The sequence below is a fragment of the Egretta garzetta genome, unplaced genomic scaffold (assembly GCF_000687185.1).
Source record: "Egretta garzetta isolate BGI_Z169 unplaced genomic scaffold, ASM68718v1 scaffold724, whole genome shotgun sequence".
Classification (NCBI taxonomy): domain Eukaryota; kingdom Metazoa; phylum Chordata; class Aves; order Pelecaniformes; family Ardeidae; genus Egretta; species Egretta garzetta.
In genome coordinates, this window is record NW_009259523.1 from 388,925 (window position 1) to 413,829 (window position 24,905).

Consider the following 24,905-nt stretch of genomic DNA (forward strand, 5'->3'; position numbering starts at 1 on the left):
ATCTCAAGGATACACCACGTCTGATAAAATAACTTCTGGATATATCCTACAGCCTCCTGACATGACTGAAATGGACTGGAGGTCAAGCTGTATTTTTGGGATAAATATAACCATAAATGTTTCCTGTGATATACTGGACTGGAAGTTAGGCTTTAGCAAACCTAACAGAACTCTTAAATGCTTAGTGCAAAAAGCTTTGGAGAAGATGCAAGATCTAAAAATAACACCTAAGTGCTGCTGAACTGTTTTCCATACAGGACGTTCGAAGTTGTGCAGATTTATAATATAAATTTACCCTCTGCAGATCTGAAGTTAAACAATTTAGAAGCAAGTATAAGAAATGGAAATTGTTCAAAGAATATTCATGGTTTCCTGTAAACTATTCCACATCAAGATCATATTTATTTTCATTTCCAGAGATTCACTAAACATACTGCTAACAAGTATTTGCACTAGAATCACTGTAGTGGTTCCTGCAAGAAATAAACATATTGCAGAAATACATGACATAATGCACAGTGCTTGTGTAGCACAGGAGACGGCACATATCTTGTAATGCAACAGGTCATTTTATTTTCCTTAAAATAAGAAAAAGGGAACGTGGCTTTGAGGGTAAAGAAATCCTGTGTCTTGCTTGAAAACAGTTCAGCAGCTCATCTGCACACCGGTCCTCATGAAGTTTCTCATTGAGAAATAATACAGGGTTGATGGCCACAGATGCCAGTGACTGGCAACAGAATTACTAAGTTTGAGGGGTTTGGCGAGAGGGGTGTGGAATATCAAGTAAAACCGAAGATGCAAAACTGCTTATGATATGCACAAACATAATGGATATGTGCATCCAGGCAGACTTGGTTTTGAATGGTTTCTTTTTTTCTGAGACATTTATACTGATTGTACACATCTGCTTCATTTCAAAATTCTGCTTATTTTAATAAATATCTCTAGAATTACATTCACATTAAAAAATCCCACAACCTGGTAACTGTTTGTATCAGCGATTGGTAAGGCATAGCGCAATTAAAGCAAAAGCATTTGCTTAAATTTGAATCTGCCTGAGGAAAAAGAACACCATTGAAATTAAAATAAAGGTTAGAGTAAGAAAATCCTTGACATGAAGAAAGGTCTGAACTTTTTTTTTTTGTTCTGCTGCACTGTTTCCTGAAAAGAAATAAATGCTGTCAGTAATCATATTTTTACAGTCCTTAGAACTGGTAAGAAAAATTCATATGGATTCCAGAATCTATTCTAAATGGCTAGTACCCTGACTTTATCTTTATTTATCTCTGAACATTGATTTCTGAAGATGCAGATTAATAACGCTAACTACGCTTGCTACAGGATACTTCTGTTTTCTTAAACTTACACAGGAGTTCAGTACTTTTTATACCTGAAGACAGAGATGAAGTCTTATTTTTAGCTACACTAATTTTGATTACCATCAGACAGAGCTATTTGCACCAGCATATTTGTCCTACAAGGCGGCACCTTTCACAAAATGGCTAGGCAGGAACAGAGAAGAGCTGTGTTCATGCTGCACGGCAAGCTGCTGGCTGACCAGCTGGCTGGTTATCATCCAGCCCCCAGTAAGTCAGACATTTCTGTTTGTGAACAGGAGTCGGAGTAAGGGCAGCACCCCAGCAAAACCTATTGATTGCACTGTGGGCAAAACAAGTCTTAACACAAACTGTCATATTCCCCCAAGGGATTAAGAGCTCTTCCCTGAACATAGGCATAGGCATTTGATATTTAAGCAGGCAAAAACTAAAATGTACACTTAACAAACTGCTTTTGGAAGAATTCAGAAACAAATCAAACATCCTTGCACACCCCTCTGAGAATAATTATGGACAACTGGCAGAGCTGAGTGCACTCTTACCTAAACAGACTCGCCCTGTTCCATCCAGTGTCAGTCCTTCGGGGCACTCGCAGCGAAACGAGCCTCTGCTGTTAACGCAACGCCCGTTGGAACAAACCCCCGGGAAAACATCGCACTCATTTACATCTGTTGGGGAAACACAGAACTGAGTTATATGCCAACTCCAACAAGACAGCTACAGCTTTATTGAGAATTTAAGCTACATTAAAGAAAGCGAGAGGTTTTCACCCATACTGTGAGACTGTGGGTCTGAACACTTGGCACTAAGATGCCACATTCTCTTCTCTAGGACAAGATGATGGATATGGCTGAGAGAAAGGAGAAACTAAAGGGATTAAATGTATTTTGAAGGAGCAGTCCCATTCTCTTTGTATCATTTTGAAAGTCTCCAACAAACACTGTAATGTAACGCTTCCTAACAATAAAAACAACCTAATGAATCCCCTTTATTCTCATTTTCAAAGGAAAAAAAAAAGTGACATCTTGAGTAAGAAAAAAACCTTCACCTTCACAGGTAACACCCTTCACTCTGGCAAATCCTCTTGAGCAAGCTGTGTCTGGAATCAAGCCAGAAAGATATATCACTGCTTTAGAATAACACAAATATAGGAGTAAATATATTAAAAATCAATGCATCTTTGGAATTCTTTAATAATTCAACTGTATACTCACTGTGGTGAGTGCTCTAGCCTCAATCAAGAAAAGTACTGAGCAACATACAGGTTTCTTAAAACAAGCAAATAGTTGAGGAAATTAAATCTTAGACAATTACTTTCTCATGCGCTTTCCTTAAAGGAGGCAGAATGCTCAGCATCCAGTCATATCAATCTCTGCACTCAGATGTAGCTGAGGGTAAATTTCCTGTAAAATTGCCTGAAGATTTAAAGCTCTAGTTATGCAAGTTATCACTAAAGGCTTTTCTTCCACTGCAGCTCGATAAAGGATCTGAGCAATGATATGATTTTTAGGATACTCATATAAAATGTAGCATGATGTAGTGATATGAAAGCTTGCTGATATTTAACTAGTTAAGAGAATAGGAAATTCAACGGCCAAATGTACCTAGTCTGAGCTAATTAGCTGTCTGGATTGGTCAGTTTTTGATTAGTTTTACCACTCTAACCTGACCATGCTGCTTCCTGGAGTCCAAAGTAATATCTTTGCTTGATGCTGCACTGCACAGTTAAGAGCTCTGTTGGATGTTGTTTGCACCATGCTTGTTAGATGGGATACATGTGCCCACAGTTATTGTTCCAATAAAAAATGAAAGGCTAAAGTGTCCTCACACTGGTTCAGCTGCAAGTGGCATTATTCAAACCTTATGGGAAGAATGCAGCACAGTATTTTTCCTATAAACTACAGCACACAGTTAGAACGCCTGCTTCCAATTTCTGGACCTAGCCCTGTAATCTACTACTAGTGCTATTCTGCAATCAATAATTGTACATAAACTATGTGTTTGAAAACAGCTGGAAAAAGTGTTAACAGTCTGCAACATAAAAAGCCCTCAAGACTTTTACCAGATATTTCACTTTATTATTGCAGTCCTTACTTCCCTACCCCAAATGCACAGTCCCCATGGAGATGAAACATATGTAACTATTAAAAAATTTATTCACGTTATTTCCTGCTAACTTCAAAGTTATTAGGATGATCTCTGATGGTGCAGATGACAAGTGATGCTAAATAAGACAACTTCATTTCATAGGTTTTTTGCGTTGACAGTTTGTTTTCTATACAGAGAATTATGAGAATCTGTCTAGTGGTACTTCCTCTCTTCTCCCAAAAGATGCAGGATATGAGAGCATACCTAATTCACATCGCTCACATGGGCTGCCCCAAGCTGCTCCTAAGGTAGCACAGCATTCAGATTTCAGCGTAGCACCATTGATGTTGACTTCACAGCGACTTTCTTGGATGTTAAGCCAGCAAGTCCCCTTCAGGCTATCTGCAGCAGAATAGAAAACAACATAGAATGGTCACAACAAAAAGAGCTGGCATGCCATGTTCATACCACCAGTAGACAGAGTACCAAGGGAGCGCAGGCCCTCTTCTCAAAGAAAACCTTCCATCAGAGTAATTTTGTACACATTTTAGTTTAGAAGTGGTGGAAAGGAATAGCTCTGTCACTATAAGTGTGCAATAGTGCATGCTGCTTGAGGCATCTTATAGTCTGGGTCCCACAGCTAGCAGAGGTCCACCAGATACTACAGTGGATTTACTTACTTATTTTGTCTAGTGAGTGATCAGTCTAAAATACACAAGTTACAACAAAAGCAGAGGCCCTAACCTGGGACTCCCCCTTCCAGCTGACTGCCTGAACGGGTTATGAAATCCAAGTGCTCTTGCCTCTCTCTGACTCAGTGAACCTTCAAGTTTGTCAGGAAGGAGAAAAAGATCAAAATGTGAGGGTTAGGAGAGTGCTATATTCTTTTAGGGGTCCAGTTCTAATGGTGCATTAGCTATGGTTTGAAAATGCCTGTTAGGTTATACTCCACTCTCTGCTCCTGAGGGTTCAGCTCCAGCACACCCAGCTCCTGAATCACAAATTGGGTTGCCAGGCTGGGAACCCGGGCACAGGGCGAACCCATTCCAGCCAGTGCCTGGCCACATCAGGCAGCACCTCCCGACTGCTACCCAGGCTAGACAGCCACTGAGCAGAGGGGAGATTTTCAGCCTCTGCTGCCGAAATCCTCTGAAATTCTGTTTTAGATACCCAAATCTCCAAGTCTTAAAAATCTATGCTTTCAGTGCCCAAGCCATTTTTTAAAATGTCAGTTAGAAACTAAGTCAGTTACATTATTTAAAAGTTGTACCTACAGCACCTTTGCTCAGTACCTTTACAGTGTTACGCTCAAATGGTATAAGATTTCTTGAAGCAGACAACCACCTTTGTGATCAGATAGTAAAAGCTGTCTGTAAAGTTCTAACCCAGACTGGGAGGTCAGCCTGGTTAGAGTGTAAATGTATGTGCATACACAGAGTTCAAAGCTAAGCAAGTGGCCCAAAGGCCAGCGGGGAGACCTGATTGCGGCCTTTCAGTACTTAAAGGGGGCCTACAGGAAAGACGGGGAAAATCTTTTTAGTAGGGCCAGCTGAGACAGTACAAGGGGTAATAGCTTTAAACTGAAACAGGGTAGGTTTAGACTATATAGAAGGAAGAAATTCTTTATAATGAGGGTGGAGTAATGAGGGTTGCCCAGAGAGGTAGTGGAGGCCCCATCCCTGGAAACATTTGAGGCCAGGTTGGATGGGGCTCTGGGCAACCTGATGTAGTTTGTGGTGTCCCTGCTCCCTGCAGGGGGGGTGGACTAGATGACTTTAAATGTCCCTTCCAACCCAAAACATTCTACGATTCTATGATGAATTTAATGAGATGACTAATGAAAGAGGAATAGAGATTAACATATATCCTATGTACAAAAAGCCAAACCACCTATTAGGTGCTGTTGATCAGTATTACTAATACCTCCTGTTTAGGAGCAATGTGCTTAAGATAGAGTCATTCCAGCTTATTTTTTTCAAACAACTTCTCTACAAAATTGTCATGTTATAAAATTATGTAGACCACAGACAGCATAACCCTTCTTTGGCTAAAATAAAAAAAATTGCCCCAAGAATGTGACTGGAATCAGCCCTAGAAACTCGGCAATGTACTTCATTAACAGTTAAGCGTAAAACAGTTGTTATTATTTAGGTTAATGTTGGTCTCAAACAGGTGGGGCAGAACACCACACCTAAACAAGCGCAAAAACCAACGAGGGGTATAGGAAAGGCATCTTTTCCACACTTTGATCAGCCTTTAGCTAACACATTTGGGTTAACGTAACAAGACCAAGATGAAACCTGGACAGTCATTAGCACGGTCAGCTCTTACCCAGTTGTGGGATGGGCACGTCCCTGGTCATCATACGTCCCAAATTCAGGGACCAACATGTGGAGAGGAAATATAGGTTCTTTAGCTGCTCTTTTACACCACATCCAGCTTGCTGCCCATTTGTCGATGTCTCTGCTTTATGTTATCAAAATGTAAATGCTTCCACCACTTTATTCACTAGAAGTTTCTTGAGCTCAATATTATTTATTTTTAGTAGCCAACTTCACAGGATGGAAAAATCAAATTAATATCTCAAAAATAATTTAAACTATACAAATTAGCAGGTGACTTTCCTCACACCAGCTGCATCTACATTATCCTGCCAAAGTCTGCTTGTCTTATCTTTTTCAGGCTATGAGTTCATTTCCTTTATTTTGCATAATCTCTCTTGCCCAGATGAAATTGCAACAATGGGCAGTCACTGTGACTTTTGCTTTAGTGAAAAAGTTATTATCCAGCATCAAAGCATTCTTTCTGTTGCTTGCATCTCTTTGATTCTGACTTGAAGAAGAATATATGCATACTACAGGCAGATGGCAGCCTACTTATTGTACACTGTATGAATTCCACAAATCTTGACTAAAACATGCATAAAAAGCATATATTAAGAGCATATTTCAAAAAGCACAAATGGCAGTATCCCTACCGTATGAGTAATTCCCAAAATAGCATTGCAACACTTGTACCACCAACAGTATTTCAAAAACAATTCCACTTTTTTTCCTTTAAGAGTACAGCCTCAATATTGTGAACATTGTGGGTGTGCAAGCTAAATAAACGCAAGCTATGTCAACATTTTTTCTGAATGCTTTTATTGTAACTGCTGAACTAAAACCACTCATTTGCTGAAGGTTTGAGCTTCAATTTGAGTACAAATATGACTTGAATTCTGACTGTAATTTGAGCAAGTCATTTTTCTTCTGCTCTGGAAAGGTCACAGAAGAGACAAATGGGTCACATCTATGCTAAATTTCTACAGGTAACATGGATGGAAATGGCTCACGCCACCTGGTTCTTCAACCCCAAGGCTAAGCAGACTGAGCAAAGGAACCAGAGGAACTGATAGATTGAAGTCTTCTGTCTACAAACTGGGTAAAGTACATGCATCAGCCATATAGCTCCTCCATATAAGATCAGTCTAAGGTGTTGTACATGACCTGATTTCACAAGACAGTGAAAATCAGCAATAAGACTAAGCAACAACAAACACATTGGAGTAATAATTTTTAAAAATAAAATTAACAGTGATCTTATGTTAATCCTTCCTTATTCTAATATTGTTGTCATGTGCTTTTACTTTAAAATGTTGTGCCATTTTTAAGTTCAATAGCTTTAATCATCATGATGAAAGAAAGAAAAACTTATGCATAATGTAGGACTGATTCTGATTCTGACATGAGAGCAAATACGAAGTGAAAGAAAAACTAGAGAGGGTTCAGAATCTGACATTATCTTACTTTGATCATTCTTATGAATACCACACATTCCCAAACCACAACACCATTTTAGCCATAGATTTATGTTTTGGCATATGCTTTTCATATCTGCTGCTACAGGAATGGTTTACAGGACCCATCCGCTAAAAAAAATAGGGCAAAGACATTTAATACACGTGTTTCACTGCAGTGGTAAGAAGAAAAAACCCCTTGCTCTACTGTAGGGATTTTAAATAGGATACATTCAACAAGACCATTTGCAAGTGTTTCACACAGTGAACTACCTCAAACTTCCAACCCCTTACTCACTTTTCAATAATCCATCTGCCCTCCTCTCATCACTACCAATACCAGTAGAAATTTTGCCAACATAGAAAAAGGTATACTGGTCTCTAACAGTATAAATCTGCATGTCTCACATTAGCTGTTCTTCTGACCTTCTGTCCTAACATATTCTCACCTGTAGTACAGAAAACTCTTCCTGAGATTATTTTGGTCAACGCAAAAAATTAATGATTGGGCTCACAGTATATAGGTGGCTCCCATTCTTCACTTTTTATCTGACTGTTCAGGTATTTTTTTTTGTTTACATTTTATGTTACTTATTACTACTATTCAGGGCAAATGGGACCTCACATGTAAACATCCCTATGGAAACTATTTGCAAAGTAAACCCAGAACACCGTTAAAATTATGCCCTTAGCGAACTTGTAGCACCTTTGGATGTAAGAACACAAGAAGATTAAAAATAAGCAGTACAAAAAAGCATAGGTTATTCTGGTTATATCAAGAAATTGGCACAAAAATGTAAAAAAGAACAAAAACAATACTAAACTTTACTGGACAGTGCTGCTACAAGGAAATCTAAAAGACGACTTAGGCAGAAAAGTAACATTCATCTAAAAAACATATTAAGGCATAGACAGACTCCATCATTAAATGGAAACTCGAGTCTTTGCATTCAATTTCCTATCTTAAGAAAATCTTGGCAGGACAAGAAAGGTGAAATAAGAACATCAGACAAATCCATCTTAAAATAAAAGGAACACTTAAAATGAGCGTCATCCAGTTATTAATAACACCCCAATCCAATTTATCCAACATATCCTACAATGACTTCAATTATGTTACATAAATAAGATGAAACAATGGTAGCTTGTGATCACCTGAGAATTACAGATGTCTCCAACACTTTGAGTTTTCTTGGAAAGGCAAGAAAAAAAAATTAGTGAATGGCTTCCAAAGATAATGGCAGTGCTATCTTGCAGACAACTGTTGCTGCTAGCTCCAATAAAATCTGTGCAGTGCTCTGCTTTTTTCCAATGCAACAGAATCCTCAAAGGATGCTAACATTATTTATTTTCATATATATATATATCTCTCTCTATATATATCTATCTTTTGAGTGTGTGTATAAATGAAATCAAGACCAATACTCATGTGTCTGTTCCAGGGGCAGCAATCCTGCCAAACTCAAAAATGCCTTACTCACCTTTACCACCTTCCTACAAGAGAGGTAAAGTATGAGATTTTTCTATAGTGTAAAAGCCATTAACATTTCCTTATAGCTAGGAAAGTCAGTCTTCACGGTTTATGAAGAATGTTGTGAACCCTAGAAGCCATGTGCTTTCCTATCTCTATTTGCACAGATGTTCCTCCAGTTTTACTTGCTTTCTTGTCTCAGATTTAGAAGTGACCAAAGAACTGAGTGGGCATTTCTGCTTTACAGTTTTTCAACTACCAGGATAATCACATATAGCTTTACTTATGTTCTCATTCTCCCAAAGGACAAGATAATTCCTATTTATAGTAAGACCTACATTTCACCACTTTCACCATAGTTTGCACATCCTCATGAATTATGTTTCTCTCAGTTTGTTCCTGCTCCCATGGAAGTAATCAGATTAGTATGTATTTCGTCTTACCTACAGAACTAGACATACTGTCTGCTATCACGGGGAAATTACCAAATACATTATTTTCTTGCTTAATTAATCAATATGATCAATATTTTTCAAGTTAGTAAGGAAAAGGGAAAATAACAGGAGGAAATACCCACCAATACATATCAGTCCTGTAGAGTCCAACTTGCTGCCAGGTGAACATTCACAGTTGAAAGAACCCAGATTGTTCCTGCAGGCACCATTGACACATGGGCTGCCTTCACATTCATTTATATCTATAATCCAGAAACAAAAGACACTGTCAGAACTATGATTTGCTTCTGGAAAATATTATACAGTATAAATGCTGCTGTGGACCATGATTTGCCAAGATTTCTTGGTATATTTGCACACCCCCCCATTCCCCCCCTCCTCTCAGCATAACATTCAAAAAATTTGGTGACAGGCAGGTAGCATGTACGTGCATGTGTATGGGAACACATATTTTGAAAGTGTTAATTAAATGGCTCTTTTCTACGAAGACAGTAATTTCCAACAACATGGAATATACATTTTTCCAGCATCAATTATAACTGTCCTGCGAGAAAACAAAACTCGGTTTTCATAGAATGCAATGCATTCCCAGCCACAACATGCAGTGCACAAACAAAGGCCTTATTGTGTCTGTCATTTATGGCTCCATGAGGCTTTGGAATAATTAAGAAAACCATGTCAGAAGTGAAATATTACAATGCTGGCTGCGATTCTCTAGTTCTGGAAAGTGTTCAAGAAATAGAAGTTGAAACTGGAATACTGTAAATGGTACTTCCCTCTAGCTCCTAACTCCTTCTATTTATTACCCCTGTGAGTTTTCTAAGCCTGTTCACATGTAAGAAGAGGACCCCTGCAGACAGTATTATTTGCTGATTTTTTTTTTAAAGTGAAACCAGTTTTAAGATTAAAACAATAGTAGCAAATTCTTTCAAAGAACAATTAAAGACGAATATTCACCATTTCTTTCTGAACTCAACCAACCGAATTTCTTTATTTGGGTCCTGAATCAAGCCATACATTCTAATCCAACCAGACAGTTCTTTTGGTGGGCCAGAAATAAAACTGTTTAGTGATTTCTTATGTTTGCTAGTAGTGCTTGAGAAATAATACCTTATCCATAAACTAAAATAGCCTGATTTAAATTAATTATAAAGCAATGCAGGATCTAGTTAAGCACTGGAAACATTAATAGCATCAAGAGATCATTTTCAAGACAAACTAAAATATCTTCCTTATTTTTTAGAAGTCATGAAAAAGCTACCGTTTGTTGTTTGATATGTTATGATGCATCAAGCCTTCATTTCACTAGACATGTATTCTTCTGTGATCTTCTGGGGTCATAGGAAGGAATAGGTGCTTAAAATACTCACCAAATTATGTGTATATTACTTTAAAAAGAGAAAGAAAAAAGAGAAATGGAAAATTCCCAGAAATCAGTGAACTTAGGAAACTGTGACCTCTCTCTTCATGCCAAAAGCAAGCACTTAATTTAAAATCCAGTTTTTGTAGTCCCTTTACTTAATGGAATTATCTACAAAGAGCAAACAGGACTCGTCCTTGAATGCCAGCAAGTTTTTGAATAGAGACAGAGCTTTAAGTTTGTGAACCCTACTCTTAAACTCGTGGATTACCCAGCTGACATATTAATCATACACAGATGCAGAGATATAAAATCTAGGAGGCCTTATAGGGTCAAGACAGTTTGTTACATGAACACAGGCACAGAGCTTTGATGGCTGGCTGTACTGGGTTGACTGTGTTGGCAGAGCCGAAGCTGGTAAGCCCCATCCTGCTATGGGCTGGTAGTCCCGTAGGGCATTAGGCAGAGTTTCCACGTTTCTCTGCAAACAGCCTGCCCAGACATAGTTGGTCGCGTTGTCTCAGGCCAGAGCCATCTGATTATGGAGAGTGCAGCACGGTGTATGTGCAGGTAGAGCCAGGCCAGGTCCGGTACTGCTCATGTACTGACTAGATGTGCTGTACACAGGTAATCAAGTAGATCTAGAAAGTCAGTTGGTTCTGGCAGAGCAAGCTTCCAGTCCCTCTGTATCCGAGCTGGCAATCTGGAGGGCTTGCCAACATTTATGTGCTCTGCTTCTCCTCCCTGTAAATACATTTCACACTTTATTACCTAAGGTTTTACTATCCAAGGGATGCTCCCTGCCTCTCACTCTCTCCCCAGCCAGCAATACCTGCTAGTGAGAGTAGTTTCAGCTGCTTTTGCAGAGAAACCAAATATCTGGTTCCCACAATTAGAAACAGAACACACTGAGACAAAGTCATCATCTAAGCTATGCTCTATACGTCAAATAATTCTCTGTCTAGAAATGCTCTCAGAGAAAGAAACACTTTTTCTTCTTTTCCATGTGCTATCTTGCTTTCAGCAGTTTGGCTAGCTTTAAAAAAATAAGAAAAATGGAAATTAACAATTTAACTAAATTTAAGCTATATACAGCTTCTCCCTGTCAAAGGCATCAAATGTCCACTGCCTCTTAAAGTCCAAGAAGAAAGGGACATCCAATGAAGCTGGCTGGTAGCAAAACAATTAAAAAAGAGGTTCTTTACACAACAGGTAGAGAAACTGGAAATCCTTTCCCTAGGATGCTGAAAGCTTGCATTGATCAATGGCAGCCTGGACAAGTTCACGGAAGATAAAATCACCAAGGTGTGTATATGGTAAAGACCCTACTTCTGGTGTCAGAAGTCCCCAAACCACAACTGTTGGGGATGCAGAGAGTATTTCTGGAAAGTGATGTTGTATATTTGCTCTGTTGTGAGTCAGAGGGATCTTTGACCAGTCTCTGCATTTATGTCTTTGGTTTTATCCAGATATGATTCTCTGTCTAGTCAGTTGTAAGCGCTCTTCCCTGCTTTTAGCTAAAAAGCAATTTCAGAGAAGTTGCCAAGAGGGACCAGGAATGATCTGTGCCACAGAATCTTTGGTGCTTTTGGACACTAAAAAGAGTCTCCACTGAGCACTGGCAAAAAGAGACTTACAACTTGGCCACATCTGAACACATTTTCAGAGTAATGAGGCAGCATCCTGACACAAAAATTACTCAAGAAATTTCAAGCTGCAACAGTGTAGAGGAGCAACAGCTTTTAAAAGAAAAGTTCACAAGATTTGCATGTTTCTAAATACACAAATCAATGTTTTCTTGGAAGTGAACAAAAAGTCTTGTCTGAATTTTTTAAAGGCAAGATTAAAATCTAGTCTGACTCAGAAGCCCAGTGAAGAAAATTACAGGTCAAGGGCTTGAAGTCTGCTGAAGATATTTATAGCTGAAACCAGGTGATTTTCAGGTAAAGTGTCATATGGTTTTAACACCTGGCAGTCCAACCACACACAGGTCTGCACATACACAACCAACATGCAAGACAAAACACTGTAATAAGCAGCTGGTTGCCACTGTCCAAAATATCACTTCAGTCATATTCAGAATATAAAAAATGCATGAAATATAGAATACTTCACATTTAAAGATGTAATGTCAAGTTACCATGACTATTTTTAATTCTCCCTGATACTTAGCAAGTTAGGTTTACAATCAATTTTCTTCTAGGAAAACACATTTTGTATTTCGGGTTCTCAGAGTTAACAAGAAACCCAAACCTAACAAAAAATACTGAGGGCCACACCTGGAAGTCAGGTTCCCCAAAACTACAACCAAAGATAAGTGCGTAAGTGGAGATGGAGAGGCCAAAGCATTTAAAGTTCAACACCTTATGAAGAGTGAAGCAGCTCTCCTGATTTCATGAGCCATGTTCTTCATTCTCTGCCCAAAGACAGTGAAAGGAGAGAAAAAGACTCAGATTGAACATAGGGGTATGCAAGAGTGGGGAAGAACAGAAAGATGATGCACTGTTGTCAGAGGTGAACGCTTTCTAGACTGGGATAACTACCTGTCCATTTCAAGTCAAAGTCAGATGACCTAGTCTAAATCCTCACTCAAGTTTGCATCAAACACGTTCCTTTGCAAAACAGCTGGCTCAATCTGCCAGATTGCTGCCCTCTGTAGGGGACGTTCCGTTTTCTCCCTTTATTCCCCTTTTCCCCCTTGTCTCCCTAGTCCCAGTTTCTACCCTTCTCAAATGCCAGTCCCCATAGACAAATAGTCATTTTCCATCTTCTGGGATGAGAATGGCAGAAGTTAGTTGCCAAGACCAGGGGTGAGGGAAAATGTATCACGGATCCAGACTCCTCATTGCACTTTGCCCTGATGCAGGTAAAGGAATACTTACCCCACTTCCTGCTGTGGAGTAGAAAAAGGGAAAGCACTTTTCACTGAGAATTAGGGCATGCATGTCTGGAGGTATTAACTTTTGGTTGTTTCTAAAATGATCTTGTGACTATGCTCTAGGCCTCTAACCCCCCCAAAAACGAGTTTGTTACTTTCTGCCTCTGATGTGCTTCAGCACTACGCTAGGAAAAAAGAAAAAAAAAAACAACTGAAAAACCCAATGCTTTTGGGTATTAACAGGTTTATAATATTGCATTCACTACTCCCCAAAACCACCATTCAGGAGAAAAAAATAAAAATTAAAGGATGAACGCACTTCAGCATTAGTGCTCTGCTGAATCAGGAGAAAAAAGTATCATATGCACAATGTAAACAAACTCCAAAAATTGTTTCCATGCACCTTCTTATAATAATATTAAATGGTAATTTTAACAAGAGTGAGCAAGAAGCCAAATTGATTTTAATACTGTTTTCTATTTTTAAATAAAAGCCACTGTGTATGAAAACATTTATCAGGTTTTTTTTAAAAAATTTTTTAATTTTCTTAAGTGAAGTGAGTGTACACTATAAATGTCAGAGAAACAAAAATTTAAACAGTCCACTGTACATTCCTGGAAATGAACTTCAAAGCACATCTGGTTTACATTTAACTAGTTATGTCACTGGAAACACAATCTAAACCACAGAGCTTGTTGTAAAAATCTCAACTTTCACAGACTTTGGAGCCTCAAACAACTCCCTCACTCCCCACAACAAATTGATAAAAAATTCCAATTGAACTATAAATGAAAACAGTGAAGGATTTTGTTGTTTCTTCACTGATGAGAGTTATATTAATTAAAAATATACTGGTGAGTAATAAGCATCAGAGCATTTTCAGAGCACAACACAAGGCTTTTGGCTACAAAAGTTCGTTACACCTAGTGAACTTGTAACTCTGAACTGAATTATGTAGTCTTCCTTTGAAAACAGAATTTGGACAGAAGAGATTAATTTATTCCTCTATTGCCAACCCACTCAACCTTAGAAAAAATGTAATACATTTAATAGGTTTTATAGACAGTTTTATGCCAAACCCCTCCTGATCAGCTTTTTTACCTGTTCAGCTGAATTTAAACATCAGTCTATGAGATTCAAGATGAAGCTGACAGATCCTTCATGACCTATGTATCTAAGTTAATGCAGATAAGAACATTGAAAGAAACTGAAAAGCCTGCAGATTTTGCTGCACAACAAAAAAAGTAGTATTTTAAGGTGAGTAGACTAAACTATGTTCAGAAAGGAAGTACTCTTATAAATCTGAAGTTTTATTTTTTTTTTCCCAAATGAGAAAACAGGATTTTTTTTCTTCCATTAACAAGAAATTTTACTATTTTAAATATTACTGCAGCATTCATGCCCAATCACAAGCTCACTGCTCAGAGCACGGCAGACATACAGGATTATGAAACACAGCCAAGAGAAGCACAGCCACTGTTACTCTACAAAGATGGCAAAATATCCTCCTTTTCAGTAAGAAGCTAAACCTGATGAGCACCATGAAAGGGAGATGAGACAGGGGCAGATCTACCCTTTTTTAGAATCTTTTGGAATATCAAGTAATACTCTCTCATTATTCTTTGCAGGAGTCACAGTACAAATATTGCAAACATGTACAGATGCATGTTCTTTTACGAATATCTAAAAAAAAGAGATAAATAAAAATGCGATTAAATGCATTAATTAAAATCTCACCAAACCCACCAAATACAAACCCAAACAGACTTACTTAATGAGCTTGGAATGATCATCTCAGTAATTATTCCTTCACAAGGAACAGATTTTAATTTACACAACAACCTGCTTAAATAAGGCGTGTGTGCATTTTCTACCTCATGCTCAGGTTGGCTTGAGCTGTGAAATATCTCAGTTCCTGTATTACCAGATGACTGTCAGAGGTACTATAATGTGTTAGTTTGAATAAATCATACTGGTTCTTTATTAATGTTTTTAGAACTGGTTCATAAACTGGTAATTTGGGAAATGCACCTAATTCCCTTAGACAAAACCTAAAAGTGATCACAGTCCTTAGAAAAATGCACTGAGGTGCCATTAAGAGGGGACATGCCTGCCATTTGGATTTCTGCTAATATCTTCTTGTTTTATACTTTCCCGTAAATTCTATTTTATCTTAACTGTAGCTTTTTTTTGATACTATGGTTTGCATTCAGTATCAGCTGGCAATGCTATCTAAAGAAGTCACTCTCTCCTCAATGAATTATTAAAATGAACTAGTTAATTCATTTCCACTGCAGAATAACTCTCCCTCATGCTACTCTTCACTTACACTACCCCCCCCCCCCCCAAAAAAAAAAAAAACCCCAACAACCCAACCCTAAGATAAGGGACTCCCAGATTTGGTTCATTGTATCATGATCCCCAAACTTCTTGAGAAAACAAGAGAAAAACATTGCAATGATGACAAGCTGTCTAGAAACAGAGATCACTTTTTTCCTAAGGCTGTTTCATGCAACCATGAAACAACATTTTTGCCATCTAGACACATTTTATTTCCATGATTTTGCCTAGGTTGTTTGCATTCTTGCATCTCATTCATCTACCTTTTGGGCAGTGTTACGCTCTGAAGCTGATGGCCTTTTCATCTTGGTAAAGAACATCTCCCTTTACCATGCTATTCCAGCTTTTCTCTCTGGAAGATTCCTTATGAAACATGCACATTAAGGTCACACAGAAAGTTATTTTCATGGCTAGAAATCTTTCAGTGCATGGTCACTAAACGTATAGACAGACCCTGAAGAATAAATTTCACCTGAACATAGTGGATAGATAGCAGGCATTGAAGCCACTTAGTAGAGAGAGCACTATAAATCCATGGGGGTATGATATAAGAAAAGCCCTAATCTGAACAAGTGCCACTAATTTGTAGCATACAGGGAGAGAAGAAATTTTAACTTTTAGAAGTGACCTCTGAAACACACACGTACTAAAATATAAAGGAACGTTATTTTTTTTTTAATAGAAGGGGTGAAGAGGTGAATGATCTGACACTGCCAGAATTTAAACCATTTCATGAGATGTTTTGAATGTAAACACATGTTCACTTTCTGAACAGTTGGACGCATTCAAAACACTGTTGGCCCCCCATGTTGCTTGCTTCCACTCCTCTGCTGAAAACTGGCAAAGAGCACACGAGTGCCCCTCACCTGCTTCAGTGCAAAGTTAGCCCCTTCAGCATATGCTGCTAAGGAAATGGTTTAAGTTAACCTGACTGATCTCACACAGCAAGAATGGTTTACAGAGTGTTTCCACTTTCCTTTCTATATATTTGCTTAGCTGTATGGCAGTAACTTCTGTCTCATCAGTAATAACAAGCAGCTGAGGACAATAACGTCTTCCACTGCTTCAGACAAATCTGGACCACGACATTGGTTCACATAATAAGTATTCCATAACAAAGGATTATAGCTTCCCCATCACTCACTCAAATGCAAGACTATTTTCTATAAAAACTTTCTAATGATAACAAATATTGAGATATACAGATAATGGAACCAAATTTAAAAAAATACAAAAGACCAGTAAAATTCTACTACTCTGAATACTAATTAAATATTGAGACAAAAGCTAATGCTTCTATTTTGACCTTTTTTGTGCAGCCTTGCTTAATTTTTTTTTTATAATTAAAACTTCTCATTAGTTTCTGCTATGTAACATTTTCATCGATCTAACGTCTGTGTTCTTTAGTAATATAAGAAAGCAATTTTGATTATATGGTAAAAATAAAGGACAATTTCAGTATCACCAGACAGTAACATCCAGATCCTGGAATTCAAACATCACAGAAAGCATCACAAATACCAGAATATGATCTAGAATTAACTATCACCATGGATTGAATGGAGAAAAGAAAAAAGAGACTCTGTGATCAAAACAAGACACATTTCCCTAAATGACAGACTAGGTGTCCCTGCTACATGATCAAAGGCAAGCATATATTCCCCTTTATTCCAGCTTAAAAATGTTTTATCTAAGGAGAGGAAAATATTTTCACATAAAAATTAACTGATTACTTTGAAAGAAATTCAGTGACAAGACCCAACACACTAAAAACCACAAGTGGAATGCAATGCTTTACGCAGTATCTTAGTTCTGTCTTTTCCTCTGGTATTCATCACCACTCTAAACCTTTTGTGATGGTTTAGCTTTAATGTTATATAACAAGCAATAAAATTAACACAACTTGCAGATTTTTCACCTTCACATGTGTCTGTCTCAGTGCTGAATACATAACCCTTCGGACAAGTGCAGCTGTAACTTCCAGGGGTGTTTCGGCAGACCCCGTTATCACACAGCAGGCCGTTCACTGAACATTCGTCAATGTCTGCAAAAAGATGAGTTAAGACATACCAATCAGCGCAAAAGCCATGAGATGCCTTCACCTCCACAAGTAGCCCCTGCTGCTTTCTACAGTAACAGATAGGTTGACAGATACACAGTTTTCTACAACAGTGACTGAGCAAGGAAAATGCCATTTCTTAGTTTTAGAAGTCTAATTAATTTTCAGATTCTTGTTACCAACAATTTTGTTCTGCTTTTAAAGTTTTTCATTAGCAGGCTCTAAAAATAGTTCATGGTTAGTCTTAAAATAATAATTACATTTTCCTGGAATGACCTTGGGATCTTTGTCAATTGACTATATCACCATGACAACTTCATGAAGGTCGATTTGCTTTGAAACCAGGACTTTACTTTTTTTTTTAAGCACACAAATAACAGTGTGTTAGATTACTGTTCTGATCCTGGCTTATGAGCAAAATTTGATTTTTTTATCCATGAAGTAAGTATGTGCATTAAAGTCTAAATTTTACAGTTCCTGTATGGCAGATATCTCAAGTGTACCTCCCCTCCAGAGGTATACTGTATTAAAAAAAAACCGCTTATGACAAAGACCAGGAGATCAAGCACACTGAATAGGAAAACCCCATAAATTAACATCACTTCCTGAACACCTCTTATAGTAACTGCAAATCATGTGAACAAAAAGCAATCCATCTTCCTCACTGCCCTATTGTTTATTTTTTAAAAGAAAAAAAGATCATAATTTTAAGCTACTTCCCTTTAATGCCCATCACATGTCACAAATACTTAAGCTTACAGAAGAATACTGACAGGTTAAGCCATGATAAACCTGATACTTTATCCTGCTTCAGGGTGTCTCCCGTATTTTAACTGCTTAATTTCCCAAACGTAACGCTGCAACTGAAATCTTAAATCAACTGGATTTTTTAAAGTGTTTAAGATTAAAAATAAAGAAAAACAAGAATGCAATAAAATTACAATCTGGAGTCTTTCCGTTTCCCAACTACCTTAGATTTTGCAAGCTATGCTTACAAATTCCTTTAGGTTTCAGACAATAAAGTCTAAATTTCCCCAGCCGATGAATCAGAGATTTAAGTTTTGCAGCTGCAAAGAAGCTCCTCTAAACTAACCAGTCCTTAATGTAACCTCATCTGATTTTAACTAAGCAAAGGAGGATGGATTTGGAATTTGATGTTTTCAACAGCAACAGACTTTAATTTTGAGCTTGTTGTCATACAATCCTTTAACCCAAACTAGGAGTGTGCTGAACATTATTATTTCCTTAGAATCTCACAGAATAATTTCAGATTTAGACCGTAATCTATTGTGATATGCACTGTAAAAACATGATGATACAGGTCATGCTCTAAAAACACTTAAAACTGACAAAAATACTGTTTGCATTCTGTATGATGACCATTTTTATTTCCTGGCATCTTATAAACTGTATCATTAATTAAAATATTTCAACCCTTTATTTGAGTGTTCGTAATTAAATTATTTTGTGCAAAAATTCTCCTAAGAACAAATGTATCCTGAGAACAAATGATTACAGTCAGTACGTTGTTTTTATTTAAATAATTAAACAGAGATATACCTATACTAGCACTTACATAATCCCATGTGTAACTAGATAAATAAAATCCCTTGCCATAAAATCCATTTGGAAAAGCAGTATTATGTGAAGTATTTTAAAAAACCACCAACAGTTTTATGCAGCAGTGCCTTTCCTGCCAAAAGGTCATATATAGGGCCTTTAGAAAGTAACTAGCTGTAAAATTCCTGAAGTCAAGCAGATGAAAAGGAACACTTTCATTACTTTGTATTTGCTTTGCGTCACTAGGTAGGAATGTTTGGTATTAAAATTATACCACAGTTACATAGTCCAGGTTTTCTCCTACCAAAAATGGTGGGGTTTTGTTGACCACAGATACCAGTGATAGGTCAGTAAACCTTTAAGTGTAGAGAGCAGTAATTCCCCAAAATAAACACATCAGATGGTAGGATGATACTTAAGACTTTCTAATGGTTTCAAATAGATTTCCACCAGCTTTTAATATAAACAAACTTCAGTTTTCGTTTAAAATTACAGGACTGTAAGTGACATTATTGTACAACATACATATGGTATAACACATATTTTTTGGATGAAAGAATTCCCAAAAGAAAAAATATATAGGACTTCATGTATGATCATGAATAATAAAATTAATTAGGACAGAGAGTGAAATGTATAATGTAAGTATCTTGTGTTGGGTATTCCTAAACACTTGCAGAAAATGTATCTAGATGCTGCAACAACAGTCTGGTATAAACATAAACCAAACTACAAATGACAATTAAAAGTTTCTGAAGTGAATCATTCCTGTATACTGGTGACTTGAAATTCTGAAGAACAAAAGAATAGCTCTTACAGTTGAGCCACTGTTCAGACATGATTTGTGAAATCTTAAGAGAGGGTCATTGCTTCCTTCATAAGCTGACGTTTTCAGAAAATAGAGGACTAAGCGTGCAGCAATCCATTCTGCTGCACTTGTGTTACTCGGGGACATCACGAATTATTGCACACTGCAGAGACTGTGTACACAGGCCACCACTTATCATTCACTATGATAATGTCAGATATCTGTTACATCTTATTATGCAAAACTCTCGACAAATTATCATCCAGCCTTGAAAGGAACACTTTTTAGGTAGTCTTGACAAATGTTATACATTAAAATGTAACACAAACTGACCCATGGTTTTGAGAAAATTAATCCCTAAACTGCAATGACAACTCCTGCTTACCCTTCCCAAATAGTAATACCCCTGCCCTGTCAAATAACAGAAAAATACACCAGTAAGAATATTAGCTATGCGGTGACTGAGAAAAGCAGTTTCATTAGAGATTTTCATTGTAGCTTTAAGAAGTAGATGTCTTGCAATGTAAATTCTGTTAATTCAAATTAGCATCAATATAGTGATGAATTATTCAACAATGATAAAAAAATCAGGCAACTTACCCACACAATTCCTTCCAGAAGGATCAGGCTCATAGCCACTGTTACAGTTACAACGATAACTGCCACGTAAGTTTTCACAAATTCCATTGGAGCAAATATCAGGATCCAATGCACACTCATTAATATCTGTATTAACACAATGCAGAAGATAACAAGATACTGAAAGATATGAAAAGCCTGATCCTGTGATAGATGTGGACAACATCTGATTCACTGCATGTTGGGGCTGTCATTCAGAGCAAGGGTATATCAAGGGTGCAGCCATAAGTCTGATAGAAATGATTACTCCCCTCTATTAGACACTAATGAGGCTAAACCTGGAATATTGTGTCCTGTTTTGGGCCACTTCATGAAGTTCACACGGACCCAATCCTCAAGCCTGTCAAGGCCCCTCTGGATGGTATCTCTTGCTTCTTGGTATCATCTGCAAACTTGCCGAGGGTGCACTCAATGCCACAGTCTGTGTCATTGATGAAGACATTAAAGAGTACTGGCACCAGTATAGACCCTTAAGGAACACCATTTGTTACTCGTTTCTTCTGGAACATTTTGAGTTGTTGACTGTAACTCTTTGCACATGACCAACCAGCCAACTCCTTATCTATCTAACAGTCCATCCATCAAACCCACCTATGTCTAATTTAGTGGAGAGAGAAAAATATTGTGGGGGGCAGTATCAAAGGCCTTACAGAAGTCAAAGTAGATGATATCAATAGCTCTTCCCTTGTCCAGTGGTACAGTCACTCCATCATAGGCAGCCACTAGATTTGCCCTAGGTGAAGTCATGCTGGCTGTCTCTAATCATCCCTATCTTCCATGTTTTGACAAAACTTCCAGGACAATCTGCTCCATGATCTTATCATGCACTGAGGTGGGGCTGACTGTTTGGTAGTTCCCACGGTCCTCCTTTTTACCCTTTTTAAAAAATGGATGTGATACTCCATTTTCTGCACTCACCAGGGACTTTGCCTAACTGCCATTTTTCAGATATGATGGAGAATGGCTTAGCAACTACATGTCAGTTCCCTCAGGACCGTGGGATGCATCTAGACAGGTTCCATGAACTTGTTCAGGAACATGTTCAGGTTCCTTGGGGATCAAACGTGATCTTCTCCTGTGATAGGAAGGACCTTGTTCCCCCAGTCCCTGCCTTGATATTCAGAGACTTGAGAGATATGGGAAGAGTCATTACCAGTGAAAACTCAGGCAAAAGAATTGTTGAGTCCCTGAGCCTTCTTCATGTAGGTTGTCATTAGTTCTCCTGTCTTATTAATCGTGTTTGTGTGTGTCTGTGTACATTTTCTTGTAATCTTCCTTTTCTGACCAATGTACCTGTAGAAGCCTGTTGCATTCTTTGCGTTCCTTGCCAAACTCAGCTCCAGCTTTCCTGTTCCCATGCCTACACATCTGGTCAGCATCCCTATATTCTTCCCAGGATACATGTCCCTTGTTCGACAGCCTATGCATTTCCTTCTTACACATTAGTTTCATCAGGAGGTCCTTACTCAGCCTTCCTTGCCTGACTTCTTACACTTGGGAATCAAGAGCTCATGCAAAACAAGGAGAATGTCGTTAAAAGACCCCATCCACCAATTCCTTAAACAACAGAAAGGTCGCTCTCCTAAAATTCAGGGTCCTGGCTTTACTCTTCAACTGGCCCATATCCCTGAAGATCATGAGTTCCACCAGGGCATGATCATTGCAGCCTAGGCTGCCATCAGTTTTGACCTCACTAATTAGTTCATCTGTGTTGGTAAGCAACAGATCCAGTAACACTTCTCCTCCAATTAGGCTGTCTATCACATGGATTAAGAAATTATCCTCAGTGCGCTCCAAGAGTCTCCTAGACTACATAAAGTTTGCAGAGCTGCTTTTCCAGTAAATGTCAAGGTTACTGAAGTCCCCTAGTAAGATCAGTGCCTGATGTATGAGAAGAAGCTGAGGGAACTGGACTTGTTTAGCCGTCAAGAGGGAAGATGATAGTGACATCTAATAGCAGTTCTCTGATCTTTAATAGACGGTTACAGAAAAGATGGAGCCAGACTCTTCTTTGAGGTACACAATGACAGCGCAAGAGACAACAATTACAGGTTACGACAGAGGAAATGTTAACTGAACACCAGGAAAACAATTCTTCCCTACGAGGGTGGTTAAGCCCTAGAGTCTATGGAAACTCCATCCTTGGAGATTTTCCAAACTCCACTGGGCAAGGCCTTGAGAAACCTGATTCAACTTTGAAGTTACTCCTGCTCTGAGCAGAAGGTTAGGGTGGAAGACCTCCAGATACCCTTTCCAACCTAAATCAATAGGGAACTATGTGTTTTTAAGAATATCTTGATGCAAAACACCTAGCCTGTGCACTCAGTGCCTGTGGTTTAAAGATCTAGGTAAGAAGTTATAAATTATTAGGTGACACAGATACTTTTCCTAATACAGGACTAATGCATAGGTCAATACCACAGCATACTCACTCTTATAGAAATTATAGCACTTGTTGGAAATTTAAGTTTTTTCTCAGATCGACACAATAGGATGATGAATGAGATATATTCCCTGAATTTACAGTCCCATATAGAATTTCTGCTGTAGTTGGAAAATTCCAGAATATTCATATGAACTATAAGAACAGAAACAGGCTAGTTTTAGTATTTTTTGCCTCTGAGGAAAAGAGGGTTTTTCAATATTAAGTTATTTCTTCCCATACGGTAAGCCCATTAGTTTATATAGTTCCCTTTCCAAACTCTGGAAAGAACAGTAGGGGTGCTGGCCTAGCTGTGACTTCATAAAAAGCTTGTTTTATACTTGTACTGCTCAATTTTTATAAAGGACATTTCCTCCTTAATCACAGTGCAGTTTAGATCATGATTTACATATACTCAGATATGCATTTACAAAAATCATGCTATCCTTGGATTAAACTCATAAGAAAATACAAATTAGTTATATTATATTACTATTTCAGCTTTATGTTTTCTTTTGAGAAAAAAAGTTTTCTGTAGTTTACTAAACTCATTTGTTTCTTGGGAACAAGCCACACAATTTCATTACTCTCTCTCTCCTTATCAAATTAATGATTTCAAAAGGCCCAGTCCTTTTTATATTGAACCAGCTTGCAAAATCTCTGTCCTCACCTATGTCCAGATTTCTCTTACATGAAGACTTGAATGTTTTGTGCTTGTTAATCATAAGCTGAATAAGAGGAGTAGGGATGTGCTGATGGACTGCAGTCTAATTAACAAGCTATGCATCAACTTAAAGTCAAATAAAATCTCTATGACAAGAGCTTCACTGATAAAGTGTATTCCCACTCATTCTTGATAATGAGTTTGCATGAGGAACACAACACAGTTTTTATTAGGGATTGAATGTGGCCTCAGTATTCCTCTCTTTTAGGAAATGGAATTGGCAAACAAAGTCCCTTGGTGTAAGCAGTGGTAGAAGTAGCAGCAAGAAAATGGTCTGCAAGGTCACTGCACAAGATGTTCAGAAAATGCTAGGGTTTTCTTTACAAAGCAGGATTTTAGTTGAGACATGAACCCCTAAGAGATACAGTCTTTATCATGCAGTTGGTAGAGACCACAACTGGGTTTATGTTTTTAATGAGAAACTGTATTTTCCATGCATCCAAAAGTACAGATAACCTCCCTACCAGACTACATGCAAATTCTCATGGTAGGATGCTGTTTGTACAACAATATTGCAGTACACTGCCATTACTTCTCCATGAGATTTAAAGATTCTTCAAATTGACCTTGTATAATTCATTAAAAACTGACAGAATTTACAAACTCCATTCATTTCAAATTACTTGTAAGTTTGGCAACATATCAGCAATGAGCTTGTAGAGGAGAAAAAAACTATGCATATACACATACAGTACTGAACAGAAACAGAATTTCTTTTATTATAGTACTATTTTTAAAAGTTATGCAGGCTGTTACTAAGTATAATGATCAGAGGCTCTCATGTATAAATTAAATGCCTGGAAATATGAAATGTACAGTATCTGCTTTAATTTGGCTGCAACTTTATTAACTCATCAGGGAACTATCTAGCAATAAATCATAATACTGTGTTCCACCATTCCTTCTTCAACCCACTCTACTTACTTGGCAGCTGCAGCACGCATCGCCCCTACTTCAGGCCTGGCTCCGCTATTATGTTTAAAACC

At 37.9% G+C, this 24,905-nt stretch overlaps 1 protein-coding gene across 1 annotated transcript in view; it reads right to left on the bottom strand.

The window, feature by feature from the left end:
- The window catches only part of FBN2 (fibrillin 2), a gene marked incomplete at its 5' end in the record, with an annotated part of 179,131 nt that overhangs the window by 65,157 nt on the left and 89,069 nt on the right, over positions 1-24,905 (bottom strand). The window contains 6 exons of the mRNA XM_009637471.2: positions 1,880-2,005; positions 2,386-2,436; positions 3,690-3,827; positions 9,252-9,371; positions 17,626-17,751; positions 20,735-20,860. Coding sequence (XP_009635766.2) covers positions 1,880-2,005; positions 2,386-2,436; positions 3,690-3,827; positions 9,252-9,371; positions 17,626-17,751; positions 20,735-20,860 — 687 coding nt within the window. The remainder of the gene's footprint in view (positions 1-1,879; positions 2,006-2,385; positions 2,437-3,689; positions 3,828-9,251; positions 9,372-17,625; positions 17,752-20,734; positions 20,861-24,905) is intronic.